The following is a 19,334-nucleotide window of genomic DNA, read 5'->3' as shown; positions in this document are numbered from 1 at the left end:
TTCCTAATTACGGTACGAAACTATACAGGGTGAATCGTTTTCTGAAAAAAAGTTCCTATGAACGTATGTCGGGAGTTGCTTTGTTACTGAGATACAGGGCGATGAAGGTTCAAAAAAATAACGGTGTTTTAAAAATACTATAACTATCCTTAAACCGATTTGGTTGAAATTTGGTGCAGTTATTTGAAGTTATAAGACGCTTATTTAGCTGTAACTAGATTGAAATTATTAGGTCCGGTGGCGTGTCAGTGGACACCACATGCTTATTGTTGAGAAAAAAACAAGTCCAATAATTAATTGCTTTGCAGCTTTTTATTTATTTTTGTATTTAAGCAACTAAAAATACAACTTTTTCGTATCTTATATTATCTTCATATCTGGCTTTGTTTTCGAAAAAAAAAACTTTAAGTATTTTTAACTCATTCTAAAAATTATGACGCCAACATGAAATAAAAACCAATTAATTCGATAAACAATTTCGACCTTAAAGTAAATGAGCAAAATGCCCATCACCTTCTGATAAAATACACGACTGCAAACGATTTGTCATTGAGTGTCTGACACGCTCAAAAATACCTGGAGTATCCCTTTTGATATTGCAATTGACAATTATCCGATTCCTCAAGTCGTTCACATCTAGAACAGGAGTTTTATAAACAAGTAGACGCTTCGCGTAGAGTAAAAACTATTCTACGTAGAGGTTGTAGACTATGTCGAAAAATAGGATTTAAAAAGTTCTTAAAATGCTAAAAGTTTGAAATTTCTAGGTGCTGCCAATAAAGAGTTATTAAGAAAAGTAGAAAAAAACGGTCAAAAAAAGGCTCAAAAAGGGGTTTATATTTGTTAACACAGCTTACCCTGTATAATACGTAGCGTCATGAATAATACCTCTATTTAATCCTAAAGGATTGAGCTTTCATACCGTGTTAACTAAAAAAATTTAAAAAAATTTTTAGAAGTAGAAAAAAATTTATTTCTCAAAAAATTGACTTTTTTTTTTCGAAAAAAAAAATTTAAGTTTGAGCTCGTTTATCTCGGAAGGAGTTTTTTTTTGAAAAAAATAGTTTTAATAAAAAAGAAAGCTACATTTACGTAGAAAAGGGCTATTTTGTTCGCATTGTCAGGAACATTACCGTTTAGGCCTCACAACCGTTTAAGACCGCGAGGTACCGCGCAAAAAGTTCAAAATTCATTCACAGAAAAATCCCACTTCTAGAGGGTTTATCTCAAAAAGTTTTCTTTCTGCACTGCCTTCTATGGAGGGCTTTGACGTCAATGAGTTTCAAAAAATTCGGTTCGGTCACTTTTCCCCCACCGATCATAAACCCTGTTTTCGCGAAAAAAGCAGTTCTTTGCCAAGCCCGAAAACGTTAAAAAAAATTTACATCATCACGTAGCCTCAACCTTCCCACATAAAACGGTGAAAACCAGAAAAAAAAAATTCGCCATAGAAGCAAAGTTATTAACGTTTATGTGACGCGAGTCCTATAATCTGTCAATTCTTCACGAGCACATAAAAGAGCTTCGCTCTTAACAAGAGCCTTCAGATGGCCCCATAAATAGTAATCCAGGGGATTCATATCAGGACTGCGAGCCGGCCAATTTTGAGGTCCTGCACGTCCAATCCAGCAATTAGGGTAGATGCTGACAAGCAAGAACACTGAAATGAGCTGGAGCCCCGTCGTGCATGTTTACTCTTACTTGTAGAAGTACTTCTTCTAATAAAGTGGGTAAATGGTGTTGCAAGAAATCCGTGTAGGATTTACCTGTTAATCTTGCCGGTAAAAAAAATGGGCCAATTAGGTAGTCACCAATAATTCATATCCAAACGTTCAGCGAAAATTGTTGCTGAAAATGAATTTCTCTAATAACGTGGGGATTTTCGTCGGCCCAAAAATGATCATTGTGGAAGTTTTTTTGCCTCGTCCGTAAATAAAATATTTGGTAGGAAATTATTATTGTGTGCCATCGTATGAATCAACCACCTGCAAAACATTAATCTTGGATGAAAATCCCGAGGCAGTAGAGCTTGTATACGCTTGTATGTGATATTTTTTGAACTGACTTTGACTGACAAGCTGCAGTGCAATCTTCCTGATACTATTGGAAGGATCTTCTTCTATCGCATCAAGTATAGCTTCTTCCAGTTCAGGCGTTGTTATAGTTTCTGGTCTTCCACCACCCATATTTTTATTAACACTCCCAGTTTCACATAATCTTGCATGTAGTTTTCTAAATGTTTTTGCACATGGAATTACTCTGTTAGGATATCTGTCCTGGTAAATTCTTCGTGCTTCTTCCGCATTTCCATTTGCTAATCCATAAATAAAGTACATGTCGGTCATTTCATGGTTAGTAAAATTATTCATGATGGAGTAATGAATCACTGCTAATTGACAGCTGAATTTTCCTTATAGCAATTCTATCACTGTCAGCTGGTCTCCAAAGCAGGTAGGTATAAAGGAGGTACTTGAATGGACTTGCCAATTATTTGTCATAAGAAGCAATGTATTTGTTATGTTGTGAAAACTCACAACAACACCACTTTATTAAATTCCTTTCTGTAAATAATCTACAATTTAAACAAAACTTGCAACACCGCTTTAAACCCTAAAAATAGATTACGGAGCCGACAGCGCATCTGAGGCTGATGGGAAAAAGAAATTGAGTTAGTAGTAGTAGTAGTTTTTTTGTTGAACGAAAGTTGCGCCGCCCGGTCTCTCTGCTCTGGTTTTTTACAACGTGTTAAAGAATGGCCCTTGTAAGAAAAATTGAAATGTGAAAAGTTGCATTAATTAATAATATAGCTCTGTCTCTCTGTACTGTCTCATATAAATGGGTAAAGTTCTCTGTGCCCTAAATACTTAAACGTATTAATTCGTTTAACCCAAGTTATGGAATGGAAGCAAAATGGCGGCCTTTATTATGTCAATAGTGCCTTGTTGTTAGTGAAGTTGAAGAAGCAATGTAAAATAAAAGAAGTTGTACAGTGTATATAATGACTGAAATCAGTGTATAAAGTATATATATATATATTAAATAAGGGCTCAGTTGAGGCAAGGAAAACTAAAAGTAAAAATTTGTTTATTAAATGTATACATATTATGTTGTACAAGTGTTGTTTTATTTTTAATCATATTGATTGGTCCTTCGAGTACTTAGACACAACTCAGTCTTGTTGTGTCCCCCTTGGTTGATGGGAACAGGATAAGACATCCACCCTTCATGTTATTTTGTTGTATTTCAAAAATCTGATAATAAAAATCGTAGAAGTTGAATGTTTATTATCATAGTAAACAAGACACAAGAGACCAAAAAGTCGTGCATTGGAGGGTGGACATTTTGCTCATGTACTTTAAGGTCGAAATTGTTTATCGAATTAATTGGTTATTATTTCATGTTGTCGTCCATGGATAATTTTTAGAATGAGTTAAAGATACTTTAAATTTTTTTTCTCGAAAATAAAGCCAGATATGAAGATAATAAGATAAAATACGAAAAAGTTGTATTTTTAGTTGCTTAAATACAAAAATAAATAAAAAGCTGCAAAACAATTAATTATTGGCCTTGTTTTTTTCTCAACAATAAGCATGTGGTGCCCACTGACACGCCACCGGACCTAATAATTTCAATCTAGTTACAGCTAAATAAGCGTCTTATAACTTCAAATAACTGCACCAAATTTCAACCAAATCGGTTTAAGGATAGTTATAGTATTTTTAAAACACCGTTATTTTCTCTTTGTATCTCAGAAACAAAGCAACTCCCGACATACGTTCATAGGAACTTTTTTTTATAAAACGACCCTGTATAGTTTCGTACCGTAGTTAGGAAACACCCTGTATACGTAATTGGATACCAAATTTTTAGCTGTACTTCAAATAAGGAAAATCCTCTAGATTAATTGCCAAATTAATTCAAGCTTAACCAAAAAAGTGAAAATAAGAAAATCGACACTCGAGATTAATAAAATACTATTCCATATACGACACGCTCGTACACAATTTTGACAGCACAAAAAAGAGTGGCGGTGCGAACTGAGTTTGTGCACTTTTAGTGAAAAAGTCAAATTTTTTCTAGGTTATGTACTGTGGCCGTCCAACTGCGGCTGCGCCGGCCGCGGGCGTGGCCAAACTGCACAAGCAACAGGAAACGGAAATACTCACCAAACCGTTTGTTTTGTAAATAAATAAATCAAATTTGTTATCATATTATTATTATATATTTTAATATATTAACTTGCCATCGTTGTCATTTATATGTATATGATTTTGTGACGGATGACGTGATTGATGGATTATGGAACTTATGAGAAGTGTTAAAAAATCACAGCCAAAATGTTCAATTGTCGATGATCGCAGTAGGTAAGTTTGGCACCCCCGAAACCCTATTTTTAGTTACGTCACTTGTCAGCTGCCAACTGTTATTTTGAATTATATAAAAAGAATTAACTGGTTTTCACTAGTATAATAAAACGTCATTTAACTATTATTGGCGTTAAGTTATTGTCAAAAAAAACTTGCTAATCCAACAGAAAAATGAGGTTATGTTCGGACCACGCCCTTAAATCCTTCTGCGAACGTCAAACGGAATTTTTGTATAAATTAAAACGTTCACACCATTTTCAGTTCGCTAACGATAGTATAAACGATAATCCAGACGATCAGTAGGACGATGACGGTGATGAAGAAAATCGTTTTTTTCTGGTTCCAGGGGTTGCCGGATAAATCGGGGGGTTGGAAACGTTGCCGGGCCGATCGGCAAACTTCGGGTGAACACGTGGTCGTCGCCTTCACGTGACCGTTGACCGTCACTTTGTTCAACTCGGTACCGGTTTCGGTTTCTTTATGGTAACCCTTGTTCTCCATCTAAACAGGAACAGAAAAGAAAAACAATTTTATGTTTATTTCAACATTTCGGAAATAATACTCGGAGAACAAAAACGATTCCGAGCCTGTTAATTGAGGTGAAAATTTAAAACAAAAGACCTTCTTGACCTCCTGATAATAATAATAATAACAACAACGACTCAACAGTTTAATTTGACTTTTAAAGTACACTTTACCACATATCACTTTCTTAAACACTATTTGCATTCTAAGTCTGCCTTTAATTGTTCAACACATTATCAAAACAAAAACCTCAACTATTTCAAGTTTTATCATACTGAATTATCCTTTAAAGGTCAGTTAATGTGTGATATTCCCATTTTATTTCAATTTATCATTATTTTGAGAAGATCAAGACTTAAAATTGAACGATTTCACATTGAAAAAAAATTGAGGATGAAGAGGTATTGGTTATTTAATATATGTCTCCTTTTGGACAAATCAGCTATCCTATGGACATCCGAATGGTACTGCCCAAGTGATACCCAATTGAATAATCAATGGAGAGTCAAACGACACACTTTTAAACGTTCATTTCGAATGCATTATTTGTCCTATAATGCACAGGGTGGCTATTTTATTAGGGGCCTATACCTTTACTCAGAATCTACAGGGTGAGCAAATAAAATTTCTTATAGAACTCTTTTGGTTTTAGGCGAATTTTTAAATTATTTGAGTTTCATCAATACAGGGTGGTCAAAAAGTGCTTTAACACCAGAATTTTAAATGGGACACCCCGTATATTTTTAGGTTCCTTGGGAGAAATAAAAGTAACTTTCATAAGAGCTATCTATCCCAATTTTGGGTAGTTTAGACAGAAATTAAGGTTTTATATTTTTTTTAGCAAATTTATGTCTTCGACATACAGTGTTTTGTAATGCTGGTAATTAAAACTTTACAATAAAATTCCTACCATGATTTAAGAAGACTACCTCATATTGATCGACGGTGTGAGACATTTTGTGTAGGTAATTTTCTGATCTACAATTTTTATCTAACCTATTTGTATGATAAAATTTACCGTTTACGAGAAAAAACGCGAAAAAACAGTATTTTTGACGTTTGACCTTGAATAGAATTTTTAGCACAAGGAGGATCAATGGGGATTTTTGCCATTTTACTTGTAATACTATTTTTAACATCGATGCAAATTTTCAGCTTTCCCTGAATTATTGTAAACTTTCATTTTTTTTCTACTTATTTTGACTGGACTAAAATGGATATCTTAAACCGGTAATCCATTGGCTGTCGAATGAATATTTATTCCTTGCACTTGGATGTATACTAAATATTAATTGGACTAATTTTGAATAAAGTACCTGCAGGTAATAAGGCCTGTCGGGTAATAAGGCCTATATTAAAAAAAACCGCTTTAAATTAATCGCAAATCGATGGCGTTGGATCCGCGTCTCCTATTGGTCCATTTACAAACGACATTCGAACGGATTACCCGCGTTCCTCGCTTTCGGGCGTCAGTAAGTTCATAGAGAAATGAATATTAATTACTACATGAGGATAATAAGGTCTACATGGAGGGTAATAAGGCCTATAAAAATAAGCTATAGGCCTTATTACCCTCTATGATGTAGGCCTTATTATCCTCATGACAAATTAATGTTTTTATTAACATATTATAAACTATTCTCGTTTTATTTTCAGTGATTTTTAACATCATGCCTCCTAAAAGGGCACCTTGGTGCGAGGAGGATTTAATATCAGAAGTTCGATCTGTTCAACGCGGTACTCGAGTACATATGGGGCTGCGCCAAGGTTTAATAATCCCAGAAGAACCATTAGAAATCATGTTCAGAATGGAATCCTAATTTTTTATTTTATTTTATTTTAATTACACCACTCCACAGAAAAAAATTCCAATTATTGAGTGGGGGAAAAAAAATACAATATTATACAAATTACAATCCAAAACTAGAGAAAAAAAAGAATACATTATTAATAGCAATAGTTTCCTACAATATTATACAATACTTGAATAAAAAATAATTTTGTTTATGTCTACTATCTAGGAAAAGCGTACTCTTTTAATTTCGGACAAACTGCAGTTGAATATATCACATTGATCCTGAACAGAATTAAAAGTGCCACATGCTCTACGCATTGGAGAATATTTACAAATATTCGTTCTAGGTCTAGATAGGTAAAATGTGTCAGAATTTCTAGATGATATGCGGGGCACATGAAGATTTACATGTGGTAATAAGTCTGGCGAATCAATTTTATTATTAAGAAGTTTAAATAAAAATTTCAGATCAGCAGATTTTCGCCTCTCCTCAAGACTACTAAAGGAGTACATTTCTAGTAGGCGTTGATGTGAAAAACCAATTGCTGGGTACACTCCGTCATATTTATATGAAAGGAACTTTAGGAATTTACGCTGAACATTTTCTAGTTCATGTATATGATTCATATAAAATGGTGACCATACAGAAGAAGCATATTCCAGTATTGATCTCACATAAGAAAAATACAAAATTTTAAGACTAAAGATATTATTGAAGCTATGTGCGTTCCTAATGACAAAACCCAGCATTCTGTAGCTCCGATTAACAATGTCCTGAATGTGTGGCTGAAAGGAAAGAGTCACCCCCAAATCCTTAAACTCCGTTGATCTCGGGACAGTCTCACTGTCCATAGTATAGTCATGCATAATCAGGTTTTTCTTCAAAGAGTAAGAAACAACTTTACACTTGGCAGCATTAAGAGGAAGATTGTTATGAGGAGATTAATATTATTTTGCAATTCCATACAATCTAAGATACTATTGATGCCATAATACAATTTTGTATCATCCGCATATAACAAACTATTTACAGTGAGCTGTTCCGATATACTATTAATAAATAAAAGAAAAGCACAGTTTATGAATCCAGCTAGGGCTCAAAAATTTAATAAATTTATAGTTGATGATCATTTTTCAAAAATAGGGAAAATGTATAATGGTCTTGTCTTGATATAATTAATCACCCTGAAAGACTTTATAATATGGATGAAAAAGGATGCCGCTTGACTATTCACCACCAGCCAACCGTTTTAGCTAAGAAAGGGGTAAAACGTGTTCACTTTCAATCGTCAGAACATGCAGTGAGTGTGACAATTGCCCTTGGAATACCAATACCTCCTATGATTATTTTTAAAGGAAAGAGGCTAAAGCCAGAATTACATGATAATTTGCCACCAGGAACTCTAGTGGAAAAATCAAGTAAAGGCTACATGACTAACGAACTTTTTAAAGAATTCCTCAGGCACTTAGCCCGATACAAAAGTCCAGGAAGGTGCCTCTTAGTTTTTGATGGTGCAGCTTGTCATTTTGATTTGTCAATTGTTGATGTTGGAGACTCACTTGATATAGATCTCTACTGTTTGCCATCGAATACAACACATGAGCTTCAACCCCTCGACAAATCTGTATATCGTTCATTTGAGCATCATTGGGATAATGAGGTATTATTATTCTTGGATCAGAATCCTAACAAAAAGCTGACCAAATCACGTTTTAACATCATACTTTTAAATGTTTGGTCTAAATAATGCATAGTAACATTATAAACGGTTTTAAGGCTACTGGTCTGTTTCCATTAAATCCCGAGGCAATTCCAGAAACAGCATTTGCTCCTTCAATTCTCTCAAACGTACCGGCACCGGATGATACCAACAAAGAAATTAGGCGTCCACCTGAATCTCCTCAACCTGGTCCGTCTGGAAGAGCATCCAACAAGTCTGGCAAATTTTCCTATTCCAATGTTTACTCTTCTGACTCGGATTCGACTAATGACCATATCCTTCTTGCTGAATTAAAGAGACGAACAACAAAAGTCACTTCTTTTAATGAGCTTTTGCCCACACCAGTAAAAACTAATGAAAAACCTAAAAAAAAATCGAACTAAAGCTCTAAACTACAAAGGAACTCCAGTCACTAGAGATCTTTTTACCGAGGAGAACAAAAGTCGTGCCAAATTGAATAAAGATATTGAAAGCTCCTGGGAAAAGTTAAGTACCGAATGGTATTGCCATGGATGTGAGGAAGACAGGCAGGCCGATATGAGGCAGTGCAGCAAATATCTTAAATAGTACCATGAGGAATGTGTTGGCTTAACAGTCAATGACATGGATGATTTTGAGTGTCCCGGTGGCTGTTAAACTTCGCCCAATTAACGAGTTGTGCCATTTTTATGTATAAGCTTTATTAAACCTCCATCGGACAATAAGGTTATTTTTCTTAATATTTGTTTGGAATTGGCAAATTTAAAGGGTATTTGAATGCACCGCCAATTTTGTTAGAAGTATTGATTATTTTAATTGACCAATAACAATCCATATCCGCGTGCATGCGTCAATGATGGCTTGGACAGGTGCACGCTTCCTCCCGCGAGAGACGGGCTTTTTGATCGGTACCATCGTACGATACGCATCGAAACATAGAATAGCGTGTGTGTTGAGAAAACTGGCCGGCCAACCATCTAATCTACAGTTCTACATATACCAATTCATCGAGTGTCAGGTAAGTCGTTATTGACGCCGTAAATTTGTAATTGTTTTCTTTTTCTTATTTTCTTTTGCGTGTGAAGTTCACGCTGGTCCTTCAATACCTATTATTTGTCCTTTCCAAAAGGAGCCCCCCAAACATTTGGTCCTTCGAGCCGGATAAATCGAATCGTCCTTAAAATTTACAGTCTATTTAACTATCCAAAAGTGTTTAATCGCAACCTTGGTTTGAAGTCCATAGCAAGACGCAGATATTTCCGTTAAAAAAAACATTTGTTTACCATTTTTTATAGCAACGCTTGACCAAGTAGCATTCCTATGACACTGGTGTCGATTTCCATTTGTCCGAGTAATGTGCGGTTGCAATAACCGATAACCGGTCAGTTTTTTAACCCATTGTTGTGACAGGTGACAAGACATAACGTCAATGTTTTGTTATTGTTTACCTAACCCAATTTTTGATTGTTTACCTTTGTGATTTTGCCCAATAGAAATTTGAACTTTAACTCTTTGATTGATAAAAGTTTATTTTTACCGACCAATATACCCTTTTGTGATTCAACGTTATTCCGGCGTTGTTTATACCAGTGATTTATCCACAAATCGGAAGATTTGTTTGGATACCCCATTCCATTAACGTTTATTGTGGAACGTTAAATTATTAGTGCTTCATTCCTTTGTGATATTCGACGTCATTCCGGCGTTGTCTATACCAGTGTTATATACACAAACCTAACGATTTGTCTGGATACCAATTTCCATTAATTCCATATTGTGGAGATTTTATTTAGTATTTACCATTCTTAGTTACCATCATGTCTACAAATCAGCCAGTAGCAGCTAAATTAATAAAGAAGCGTCAGTCCTATATTAAACGATTAGAAGCCATATATAATTTGGCTATTGAGTGTCAAAACCATCCTTCCAAGTTGAATTTACTGAGAGCCCGCGCTGAGGATTTCCCTAGTATTTGTTCTTCTTTTGAGACTTTGCATTTAGACATTTTAGCTTGCTCTGATGATGACAAACAGGATGAGCAACATTCTCTTGGAAATACCTTTGATGAAATGAAATATGTTGTTCATTCCTTGCTTCGAGAGTTACTCCCTCCAGTAGATGTTGTACCAAAAAGTGGCTGCAAAAGCAACAACCACTCCTTTAGTGAATTGCCAAGTGATGATCATGATCATGATCTTGACCTACCTAGAATTAAAGTCCCTGTCTTTTCTGGGAACAGAAGAGACTGGCCTGCCTTTTATGATCTATTTCGAACCCTTGTCCATGAGAAAAGATCCCTTTCTGATATACAAAGATTCCAACATCTCCAAATGGCTGTTCAAGGCGAAGCAGCTGAGCTTATTAGAAACATTGCCTTAACTGAAGCTAATTATCCTGTGGCTTTTAATGCTTTAATTGAGCGTTTTGAGAATAAGAGAGCCCTAGCAACTGACTATTGGCTAGCTATATATAATGCACCTCCAGCCAAAACTCACTCTGCCGGTGATCTGAGAAGACTTATCACTACCTTTTCCCAAAATATGGAGGCTTTAAATTCCTTGCAAGGAATTGATTTGTGGGATTTTACCAAATTAAATTTGCTATTGCAAAAAATTGACCCTTCCTTAAAAACCCAATTTGAAATTGAATGCAGTGATAAACCCATTCCCAGATATGGAGATTTGACTAGATTTTTAAACAAAACATGTAAAGCCTTGGAAAATAGTGTCCTTCTTAATGAGCCCAAAGTAGTATCTCAATCCAATTCGAAACAAAAGGAATCTTATGACCCTAATAGATCTAAAAGAGTGCTTCCAGCCAAAGCTTATATGACCAATACCGAGCAGAAATGTTTGTTCTGCAACCTGAGTTCACACCCCCTTGTAAAGTGTGCCAAGTTTATTGAAGCAGAGGTTTCAGCAAGATATTCCTTTGTTAAACAGCAGCATATGTGTTTCAATTGTTTCTCCAGGACTCATAGTGTTCCTAGATGTCTTGGAACCAAGGTTTGTAAAATTTGTTCCAAGAAACACCATACTTTGCTGCACTTCCAACCTATCAATGATGTTCCCAATGTTAGTGAAGTCAAGGAACCCCCTACTGTTAATGCCACTTCTGTAGTGCCTTGCTTGACAAGTGTGCTTTCCCATGAAGAACCTACTTTGTTTGCTACAGCTGAAATATCAGTGTACAATATTTCTCAAGATTTGTTTCCTTGTCGTGCTATGCTTGACTGTGCTAGTGTGGCTAATTTTGTGACCTTATCTTGTGTACAGCAACTTGCTCTACCCATTACACCTAGCCAAATTCCTATTCAAGGCATAAACAATATGTCTACAGCTTCGTCATTAGGTACGGTTAAGCTAAAGGTTTTGTCCACAACTGGCCCATGTTTGGAATTTGAAGCAATTGTTGTGCATTCCATTTGTGAAAATACCCCAACCTTTCCAATTAATCCCTCCAAGTGGAAACATTTGAGAGGTCTTGAATTAGCCGACAAGAATTTTGCTGTACCCCATGGTATAGATTTGCTCCTAGGTGTTCCTTTGTTTTCTGAGATTATTCTCCCAGGTTTTAGGAAAAGTATCAATGGTAGTCCATGTGCTATTAAAACCATATTTGGATGGATTTTAATAGGTGGCAATAATACTCCCACTAATGAATTTGTGTCATTGTGTACCTATGTGCCAAGTACCATCCCAGTTGAAAGTCCTCTTGATATCAATTTGCATAAATCTTGGGAGCTTGAGGATGTTCCAGATAAGGTTCTCTTGAGTCCTGAGGAACAGAAATGTGAAGATTTCTTTGTTTCCACTTGTTCTCAAAAACCTGATGGACGCTATGTAGTGCGTCTTCCCTTTAAGCAACCAGACATTGACTTGGGTGATACCAAACATCAAGCCTTGAGACGTTTCAATTTGTTGGAGAACAGATTGATTAGAAATCCAAGTCTTCGAAGCTTGTATAACGATTTTATGCAAGATTATTTGGATCAAAACCACATGATACCCTGTACTTCCGCTGACAATCTTTCATATTATTTTCCTCACCATTGTGTTGTCAAAGATGACAGTGGAACTACTAAAATTAGAGTTGTATTTGACGGATCCTCAAAAGGCTCTAATAACCTTAGCTTAAATGATGTTTTATTGCCAGGTCCAAAACTCCAAAACGATATTGTTACCATTTTGTTAACCTTTAGATTTTTCCCCATTGTGTTTAGCACCGATATTCGCCAAATGTATAGAATGATTGGCATCCATGAACAAGATTTAAAATACCAAAAGATTTTATGGAGGTTTGATCCTTCAAACCCTATTCAAGAATATACCTTGTGTACTGTCACTTATGGTCTAAATTGTAGTCCATATTTGGCAATCCGAACCTTACACCAATTAGCCAAGGATTATGGAAAAGAATTCCCCCTTGCTCGTGACATTCTTTTAAAGTCAACTTACGTGGATGATATAATTGGTCTTGGTCATTCAGTTAAAGGAATCTTAGAACTTCAGAAGCAATTAACAGATTTACTCTTTTGCGGTGGGTTTGAGCTTCGAAAGTGGACCTCTAATTGTAAGGAGTTGTTATCCCTAGTGCCTGAATCACATCAACACAACATCTCCTTTAATGACAATGCCAATTGTACCTTAAAAATTCTGGGGTTACAGTGGAACCCAGTGTTAGATGTATTTTCCTATTCAGTAAAACCAATCGCGCGTGAGTGCACCAAAAGAGTTATCTTGTCCGAAATAGCCAAGATTTATGATCCATTAGGGTTTGTAGCTCCAGTTGTATTAGTTGCCAAGTGCCTTATTCAGCGTCTTTGGATTCAAGGCGTTGGATGGGATGAAGTTCCTACTTCAGATGTCGTTAACCAATGGCAAGTGTATGTCTCCCAACTTCCTTTATTATCCTCATTTGCGATTCCACGTCACGTAACTATTTCTGATGCTGTTTGCACTGAATTACATGGTTATTGTGATGCATCTTTGTTAGTCTATGGTGGTGTCTTATACATGAGACAAATTGATTCTGAAGGTAACGTACATGTAAATTTACTATGCGCAAAAAGTAAGGTGTGTCCTTTAAAGGTTCTATCCGTTCCCCGATTGGAGACATGTGCAGCCTTGCTTCTTTCCAATTTGATGCATTTTGTGATTACCAATTCTCCCATTAAATTTGACAGAATCTATGCTTGGTCTGACTCCAGTGTAGCCTTGTATTGGATTAAAAGTCATCCTTCCCGGCTTAAGACTTTTGTAGCCAATCGTGTTCAGCAGATCCAAGATAGAATTCCTCCCAATAGGTGGTTTCACATCAGTGGTGTAGGAAACCCTGCTGATTGCCTTTCTCGTAGTTTGTTGCCCAAGCAATTGCTTGACCATCCGTTATGGTTCAATGGCCCCCCATGGTTAAAGTTGTCTCACGAACTCTGGCCAACCCCTTTAGAGTTCGATCCAAAGGATAATCCGATTGCGCTTCAAGAAGAACGCAAAGTTACTTGTAATTTAACCATACCAGAAAATTCATGTGTTGTAATTAGGCTGCTTGAGCGGTTTTCTTCCTTAAAAACTGTTCAACACATCGTAGCATATTGTATACGGTTCCGGGATAAAGGTCTAAAGAAAAGATCACTTCCCTTATCCCAAAGTTTAAGTGCTGATGAGATATATCAAGCTACTTGTATCATTGTTAAATCTGTCCAAGACAAAGTCTTTGTTGAGGAAATTAAATGCCTAAAAACCAATTTAGCTACCCCTAAACCCTTTAGAAAACTTGCCCCGTTTTTGGACTCCCATGGAGTCGTCAGGGTGGGCGGACGTCTGCGCCATTCTGATTTACCATTTGATGCCAAGCATCCTATGCTTCTTCCCAGAGATCATCGATTGACCTCGTTAATTATTGAAATGTTTCATAAAGATCATGGCCATCCTGGTCCCCGTCTTTTACAATATCTTTTAAGACAGCAATTTTGGATCTTATCTATTGGTAGAGCCGTAAATTCTGTCCTATCCCAATGTTTTAGATGTCATAGAGTGAAACCAATTCCGTTTTCCCCCTTCATGAGTGATATACCCAAAGTTCGTATTTCCCAAGTTAAACCATTTTCACAGTGTGGAGTGGATTATATGGGCCCCATACCACTTACCATGTCTAGGCGTAGAGGTGTTCAAAGCCAAAAGGGCTATATATGTCTGTTTGTGTGCATGGTTACCAAAGCCCTACACCTTGAAGTAGCGTCCGATTTGTCCTCTGAATGCTTTTTAGCGGCATTTAGACGCTTTGTTTCACGTCGTGGCAGATGCTCTGATATGTACAGTGACCAAGGCACCAATTTTGTAGGTGCTTCCCGAATGCTTTTGTCCTATCTGCAGGGTTCGGCAGAAACGTTGCATATTCAATGGCACTTTAATCCGCCTTCCGCACCACACTTCGGAGGCCTGTGGGAGGCAGGTGTTAAATCGGTTAAAGCGCATCTTGCGAGAGTGATAGGTCAACAAGTATTATCCTTTGAGGAAATGTCCACTGTTTTGGCGCAATGTGAAGCCATTTTGAATTCCAGACCACTCTGTGAGATGAGTCCCAACCCCAATGATTTAGAGTGTCTGACTCCTGGTCATTTCCTGACCATGGAAGCTCTTACCGCTCCTCCTGATGAGGCACTAATCGATATCCCTTTTCATCGACTGAAACGTTGGCAATTGATTCAGCAATTGCACCAAAGCTTCTGGAAACGTTGGTCTTTGGAATACCTAAATCGATTGCAACAACGCAATAAATGGACTCTCCCTGACCGTTGTCCAAAAGTTAGCTCTCTTGTCGTAATCAAAGACAATAACCAACCCCCTCTTAATTGGCTTATTGGTAGGCTGGAAAGGATTTACTCCAGTCCCGATAACGTTCCCAGAGTTGTGCAAATTCGTACAACGAAAGGACTATTGGACCGACCTCTAATAAAGGTTTGTCCTTTGCCATCTCAATAAGTTTGAGACCATTCTTTGTTTATTTTATTATTTCCTTTTTTTTTCCTTTTTTCATTATTTTCTCGGTTGTGTGTTGTTCTACCAATGGATGAAATTATAATTTGAATTAGTTAACCATTTTTATTTTGTTGTTTATTGAGGAGTTTTGCTATGGAAATCCTTATCAGGTGTGATTACACACTTGACCTTTTAAGTTGCCTAAGAGAAAAAATTGTATTTTTTGGTGGGCGGAATGTTTGGAATTGGCAAATTTAAAGGGTATTTGAATGCACCGCCAATTTTGTTAGAAGTATTGATTATTTTAATTGACCAATAACAATCCATATCCGCGTGCATGCGTCAATGATGGCTTGGACAGGTGCACGCTTCCTCCCGCGAGAGACGGGCTTTTTGATCGGTACCATCGTACGATACGCATCGAAACATAGAATAGCGTGTGTGTTGAGAAAACTGGCCGGCCAACCATCTAATCTACAGTTCTACATATACCAATTCATCGAGTGTCAGGTAAGTCGTTATTGACGCCGTAAATTTGTAATTGTTTTCTTTTTCTTATTTTCTTTTGCGTGTGAAGTTCACGCTGGTCCTTCAATACCTATTATTTGTCCTTTCCAAAAGGAGCCCCCCAAACAATATTTATTTTGTGTTTTCTAGTTTTTTTAGAGATTATTTTTTTAAGTTTGTTAAAATTAATATAACCTTATAAGCACTTTGGTGTATTAAACTAAATATTAACATTACAGTCTTTCACTTTATTCAATTTTTTTCTTAGCTAGGCCTTATTCCCCTCAAGTATTTTATTCATTGGACACAACTATCTGGATTGATAAGTAAACGATGATGTCATGTTGTCGAAGAAAAAAGTCTACTTTAACTACGGCTTATTTTTAAATTCCATTGTAAATAACCCCAGAAAAAAATTACAATAATTGCCGGTGTGTGTTTTTGAATATCTTGAAGCCATTTTAAGTTATTTTTTTGTTAATAAAAGTAAATAAAAACAAATGGTGCGCAAAAACAAGATGGCGTCGTATAGTAATAATTCTTTTGATATAGCGGCCATTTTGTCCGAAACAAAAAAAACAAATGGAGGACAATTTTACGTTATAAAATATGACTTTCTAAGGTCAGATTCACGTGTGTGGCACATAAATAAAAAATTAAATTATAAAAAAAAATATTTATACATACTCGTGAAAACATTTTGTCCATCCGATAATAATTAACTCCGTACGACTCAACGTTAAAAGTGACACTGTCGCGGGCTATGTTATAAGAGTAAGACTCCGCGATAAAATTGTTTATTGTAATGTTAAATAATAACAGAAAATGCCACAAGGAGAGATAACGCCAGAAACTAATCAATTTTTATGGGCTGACGACGCGCGGTTTCGAAACTTTTTTCTCACCCCGAGTTTACCAATTACGCGTTTATCAATCACAAAAACTGTTGTACTGCTTCGTGCACTAACAAGCGTAAAATCACCAAAATGCATAATAAATGATTGGGATTATTAATGAGGTTTTAATTAGTGTGTATAGGGTGAACCCAGCAATACATTATTTTCTTTTCTATTATTCAATGATTATCTAATAATAATTTCTCATCAGTTTGCCGCCATTTTCAATAATTTGACAACAATATTGTAAAATGAATCAAATGTCTTACCTTAATATGTATGCATTTAGAACCCGCTACAAATCCAATAACAATAAATAAACTGATTTTTTTCCTACACCGACAATCATGTAATAAAAAAATAATCATTATTTAATGGTTTTGTAAGGCGGTTCCGCTGTTTTAGTATGTTAAATTCGATGATTTTGCTATAGTCCGATCGGTATCTAAAGTAGCCTTTGAAATATTAGAATAAGGCTTCGGGGGTCGTTGTTTTGCTTAATTTTTTTCACTATATTAACTAAAATTGTTCAATCGTTTGTTAAGAAAAAATAAAATGTCGCGACAAGGAATCGAACCCAGAATCACTAACTTCTAGAATCGACTACACTAACGTCTCGTGACGCCATTTTGTTTTTTGATCCGCTTAATAATAAATTCTGCAAGATTATTTCCATTTACCATAAAAGCACTGCCGGGAATTTATAGATTTGTCTTCATATGAAACGTCTATATTTTAATATTACTGAATCCTACTGTATGATATGACACGCTTTCACCTTGATAGAATAACGTGAACCGTGCAACGACGTGAATTATTAAAAAATTATGGCAAATATTTAGACGCAATTTTCAATAATACGGCCACGTATTATTGAATACTTAATTTTATACTTACTGAGGTATCAGTTTAGGAGACGTAGCAGGTAACGATCGATCTCATTTTGGCATTTTTTTCATATTTATCTATTTGACAAATGTCAAAGTTTCAAACTATGACATTTTTCTCAAATTTTCAAAATGAAAAAGTCGGTTCCGATCCAACCCAGCAAATCGCGCCATTTACTTTTCTTGAGTCGGACCTCTTCACTATGGTTTTACATTGGGTGCTGGACTATACTTAATGTTCATTTTTTGAGGTTTTTCGTAGAAAATTACGTTTTACGGTAAACCGGTAACATTGAAGTAAAAATAGTTTTTAGTGAATTATAGCCAGATAGATTTCGGGTATCTGAAGGAAAAAATGGTTTTCGTACCAGTATTTTCACCAGTATTAAGCGTCAAAGTCAAAAGAGTGTAGAGCAAAAGCTACTCTACGTAGAAAGTAGTGGATTATGTCATAAAATAAGTTTTAAAAAATTCTTAAAATGCTGAAATTTTGAAAGGGTTCTTAAGAAAAAATTAAAAAGGTTGCACTCTGTATATTACCGTTGATTGAATATCAAATATTCAATCAACGATATTACCGAGCGTCATAAGTAATACTGCTTTTTCAAGCTAAGAGATCAAGCTTTCAAGTGATGTAAACATATTAATAGTAAAGGTAGTCCTTATGTTAGAAAAAGCATCCTAAAGAAAAAAATTTGAAAAATTCATGGCGTGAAAAAAGCAACTTTCCGAAGGTTGATCTAAAAAAGCGCCCTTTCAGTTAATGGTTATATCAAAGGCTTTTATGCCTTTGACTTTTAAAAAATTAGGCAAAACCATAACGACGCAAAGGAATCGACAATCAAAAATGTCCTAAGAAAAAAACAATTTTTTCTCGTTTTTCAGTTTTTTCTATATTCGAGAGGAGCGGATATTTTTTTTTTGCCAGCACATTCTCTTATCCTTCGTACGTATAACGCAGAAAACCAGAAAAAAAATCGCCATAGAGAACCTAAATTTAGGTATTAAGAGGTCCGAAATTCAGCGAAAAAAGGACGTCCTAATATAAGAGTTACTTCGCTCTTAATAATTATTGGAATATGATGTGTATAGTAAAATGACATCATTATCGCTATGTACTTACAATATTGCAGAGTGCTGAGCCTAACAATATGGCGGCTTTTAAACAATTAACTGCCATAATGTTCGTACTTAACATGTAGCCATTTTGTTTTTTTTTGCCATACCAAATTTTTGGGCTTTTTTTGTTGAATATCTCATATCTAAGAGTGTTACTTTGTTTAATTGCTATAGTACTGAAAAAACATTTTAGTAGAAAATTGTGCATCTAATTTTAATACATTTTATACAACTAAGCTATACAACTTTAATACAACTAAGTACTCCTGAAAAGACTTTGATATGGCACAGTGGCTGAAACATACCGAGCAACCATCACAATAATGCTACTTTCCCAATAACAAAATTTTTGTTGTTACATGTTAGAACTTTATTAAAAAAGTTAAATAAGCCACTTTGTGTGTTTAGTGTCCTATAATAGCTTAAATATTTTGTATAGATTCATATTCAACCATTCGTCTATTATTAAATTCAGTCACTAAGAGTTACGTTGTTACGCATTCGTGACATATTGCTCTAATATACAAATTAATAATAAGTTCAATAATATTACATTAA

The 19,334-nt window shown here is 35.6% G+C and overlaps 3 protein-coding genes across 5 annotated transcripts in view; 2 read left to right on the top strand and 1 right to left on the bottom strand.

Annotated features, from left to right (window-relative positions):
* Nucleotides 1–4,238, top strand: part of LOC126734547 (probable 2-oxoglutarate dehydrogenase E1 component DHKTD1 homolog, mitochondrial) — a 31,393-nt gene extending 27,155 nt beyond the window's left edge. For both annotated transcript variants that reach the window (XM_050438229.1, XM_050438228.1), the window contains exon 17: nt 4,081–4,238. In XM_050438229.1, the coding sequence (XP_050294186.1) occupies nt 4,081–4,185 (105 nt within the window). In that variant the 3' untranslated portion in view covers nt 4,186–4,238. The remainder of the gene's footprint in view (nt 1–4,080) is intronic.
* Nucleotides 4,200–17,203, bottom strand: LOC126734554 (uncharacterized). Of its 2 annotated transcripts, none has more exons than XM_050438238.1 (2): nt 17,040–17,203; nt 4,200–4,868 (listed from the first exon to the last, which is right to left on the bottom strand). In XM_050438238.1, exons 1-2 carry the CDS (start codon nt 17,136–17,138, stop codon nt 4,614–4,616), a joined length of 354 nt encoding a protein of 117 aa, XP_050294195.1. In that variant the 5' UTR covers nt 17,139–17,203; the 3' UTR covers nt 4,200–4,613. The 2 variants fall into 2 exon arrangements, with proteins under 2 accessions (XP_050294195.1, XP_050294196.1); XM_050438239.1 differs by lacking the exon at nt 17,040–17,203 and adding an exon at nt 16,562–16,825.
* Nucleotides 9,893–16,568, top strand: LOC126734546 (uncharacterized). Its single transcript, XM_050438227.1, has 2 exons — nt 9,893–15,346; nt 15,511–16,568. Exons 1-2 carry the CDS (start codon nt 10,205–10,207, stop codon nt 15,541–15,543), a joined length of 5,175 nt encoding a protein of 1,724 aa, XP_050294184.1. The 5' UTR covers nt 9,893–10,204; the 3' UTR covers nt 15,544–16,568.
* Nucleotides 17,204–19,334: the final 2,131 nt, after the last annotated feature.

This window comes from Anthonomus grandis, chromosome 3, assembly GCF_022605725.1.
Source record: "Anthonomus grandis grandis chromosome 3, icAntGran1.3, whole genome shotgun sequence".
In the NCBI taxonomy this organism is placed as follows: Eukaryota; Metazoa; Arthropoda; class Insecta; order Coleoptera; family Curculionidae; genus Anthonomus; species Anthonomus grandis.
The sequence above is the reverse complement of the archived record's forward strand: the minus strand, read 5'-3'. Positions and strand labels throughout refer to the sequence as shown.

Coding starts and splice junctions, on each gene's coding strand:
- LOC126734554 (XM_050438238.1), bottom strand. CDS start 17,138: ATGATTATTTTTTTATTACATGATTGTCGGTGTAGGAAAAAAATCAGT. Junction 4,869..17,039: donor CTAAATGCATACATATTAAG/GTAAGACATTTG, acceptor GTTCCTGTTTAG/ATGGAGAACAAGGGTTACCA.
- LOC126734546 (XM_050438227.1), top strand. CDS start 10,205: ATGTCTACAAATCAGCCAGTAGCAGCTAAATTAATAAAGAAGCGTCAG. Junction 15,347..15,510: donor TGGACCGACCTCTAATAAAG/GTTTGTCCTTTG, acceptor TTGTTTATTGAG/GAGTTTTGCTATGGAAATCC.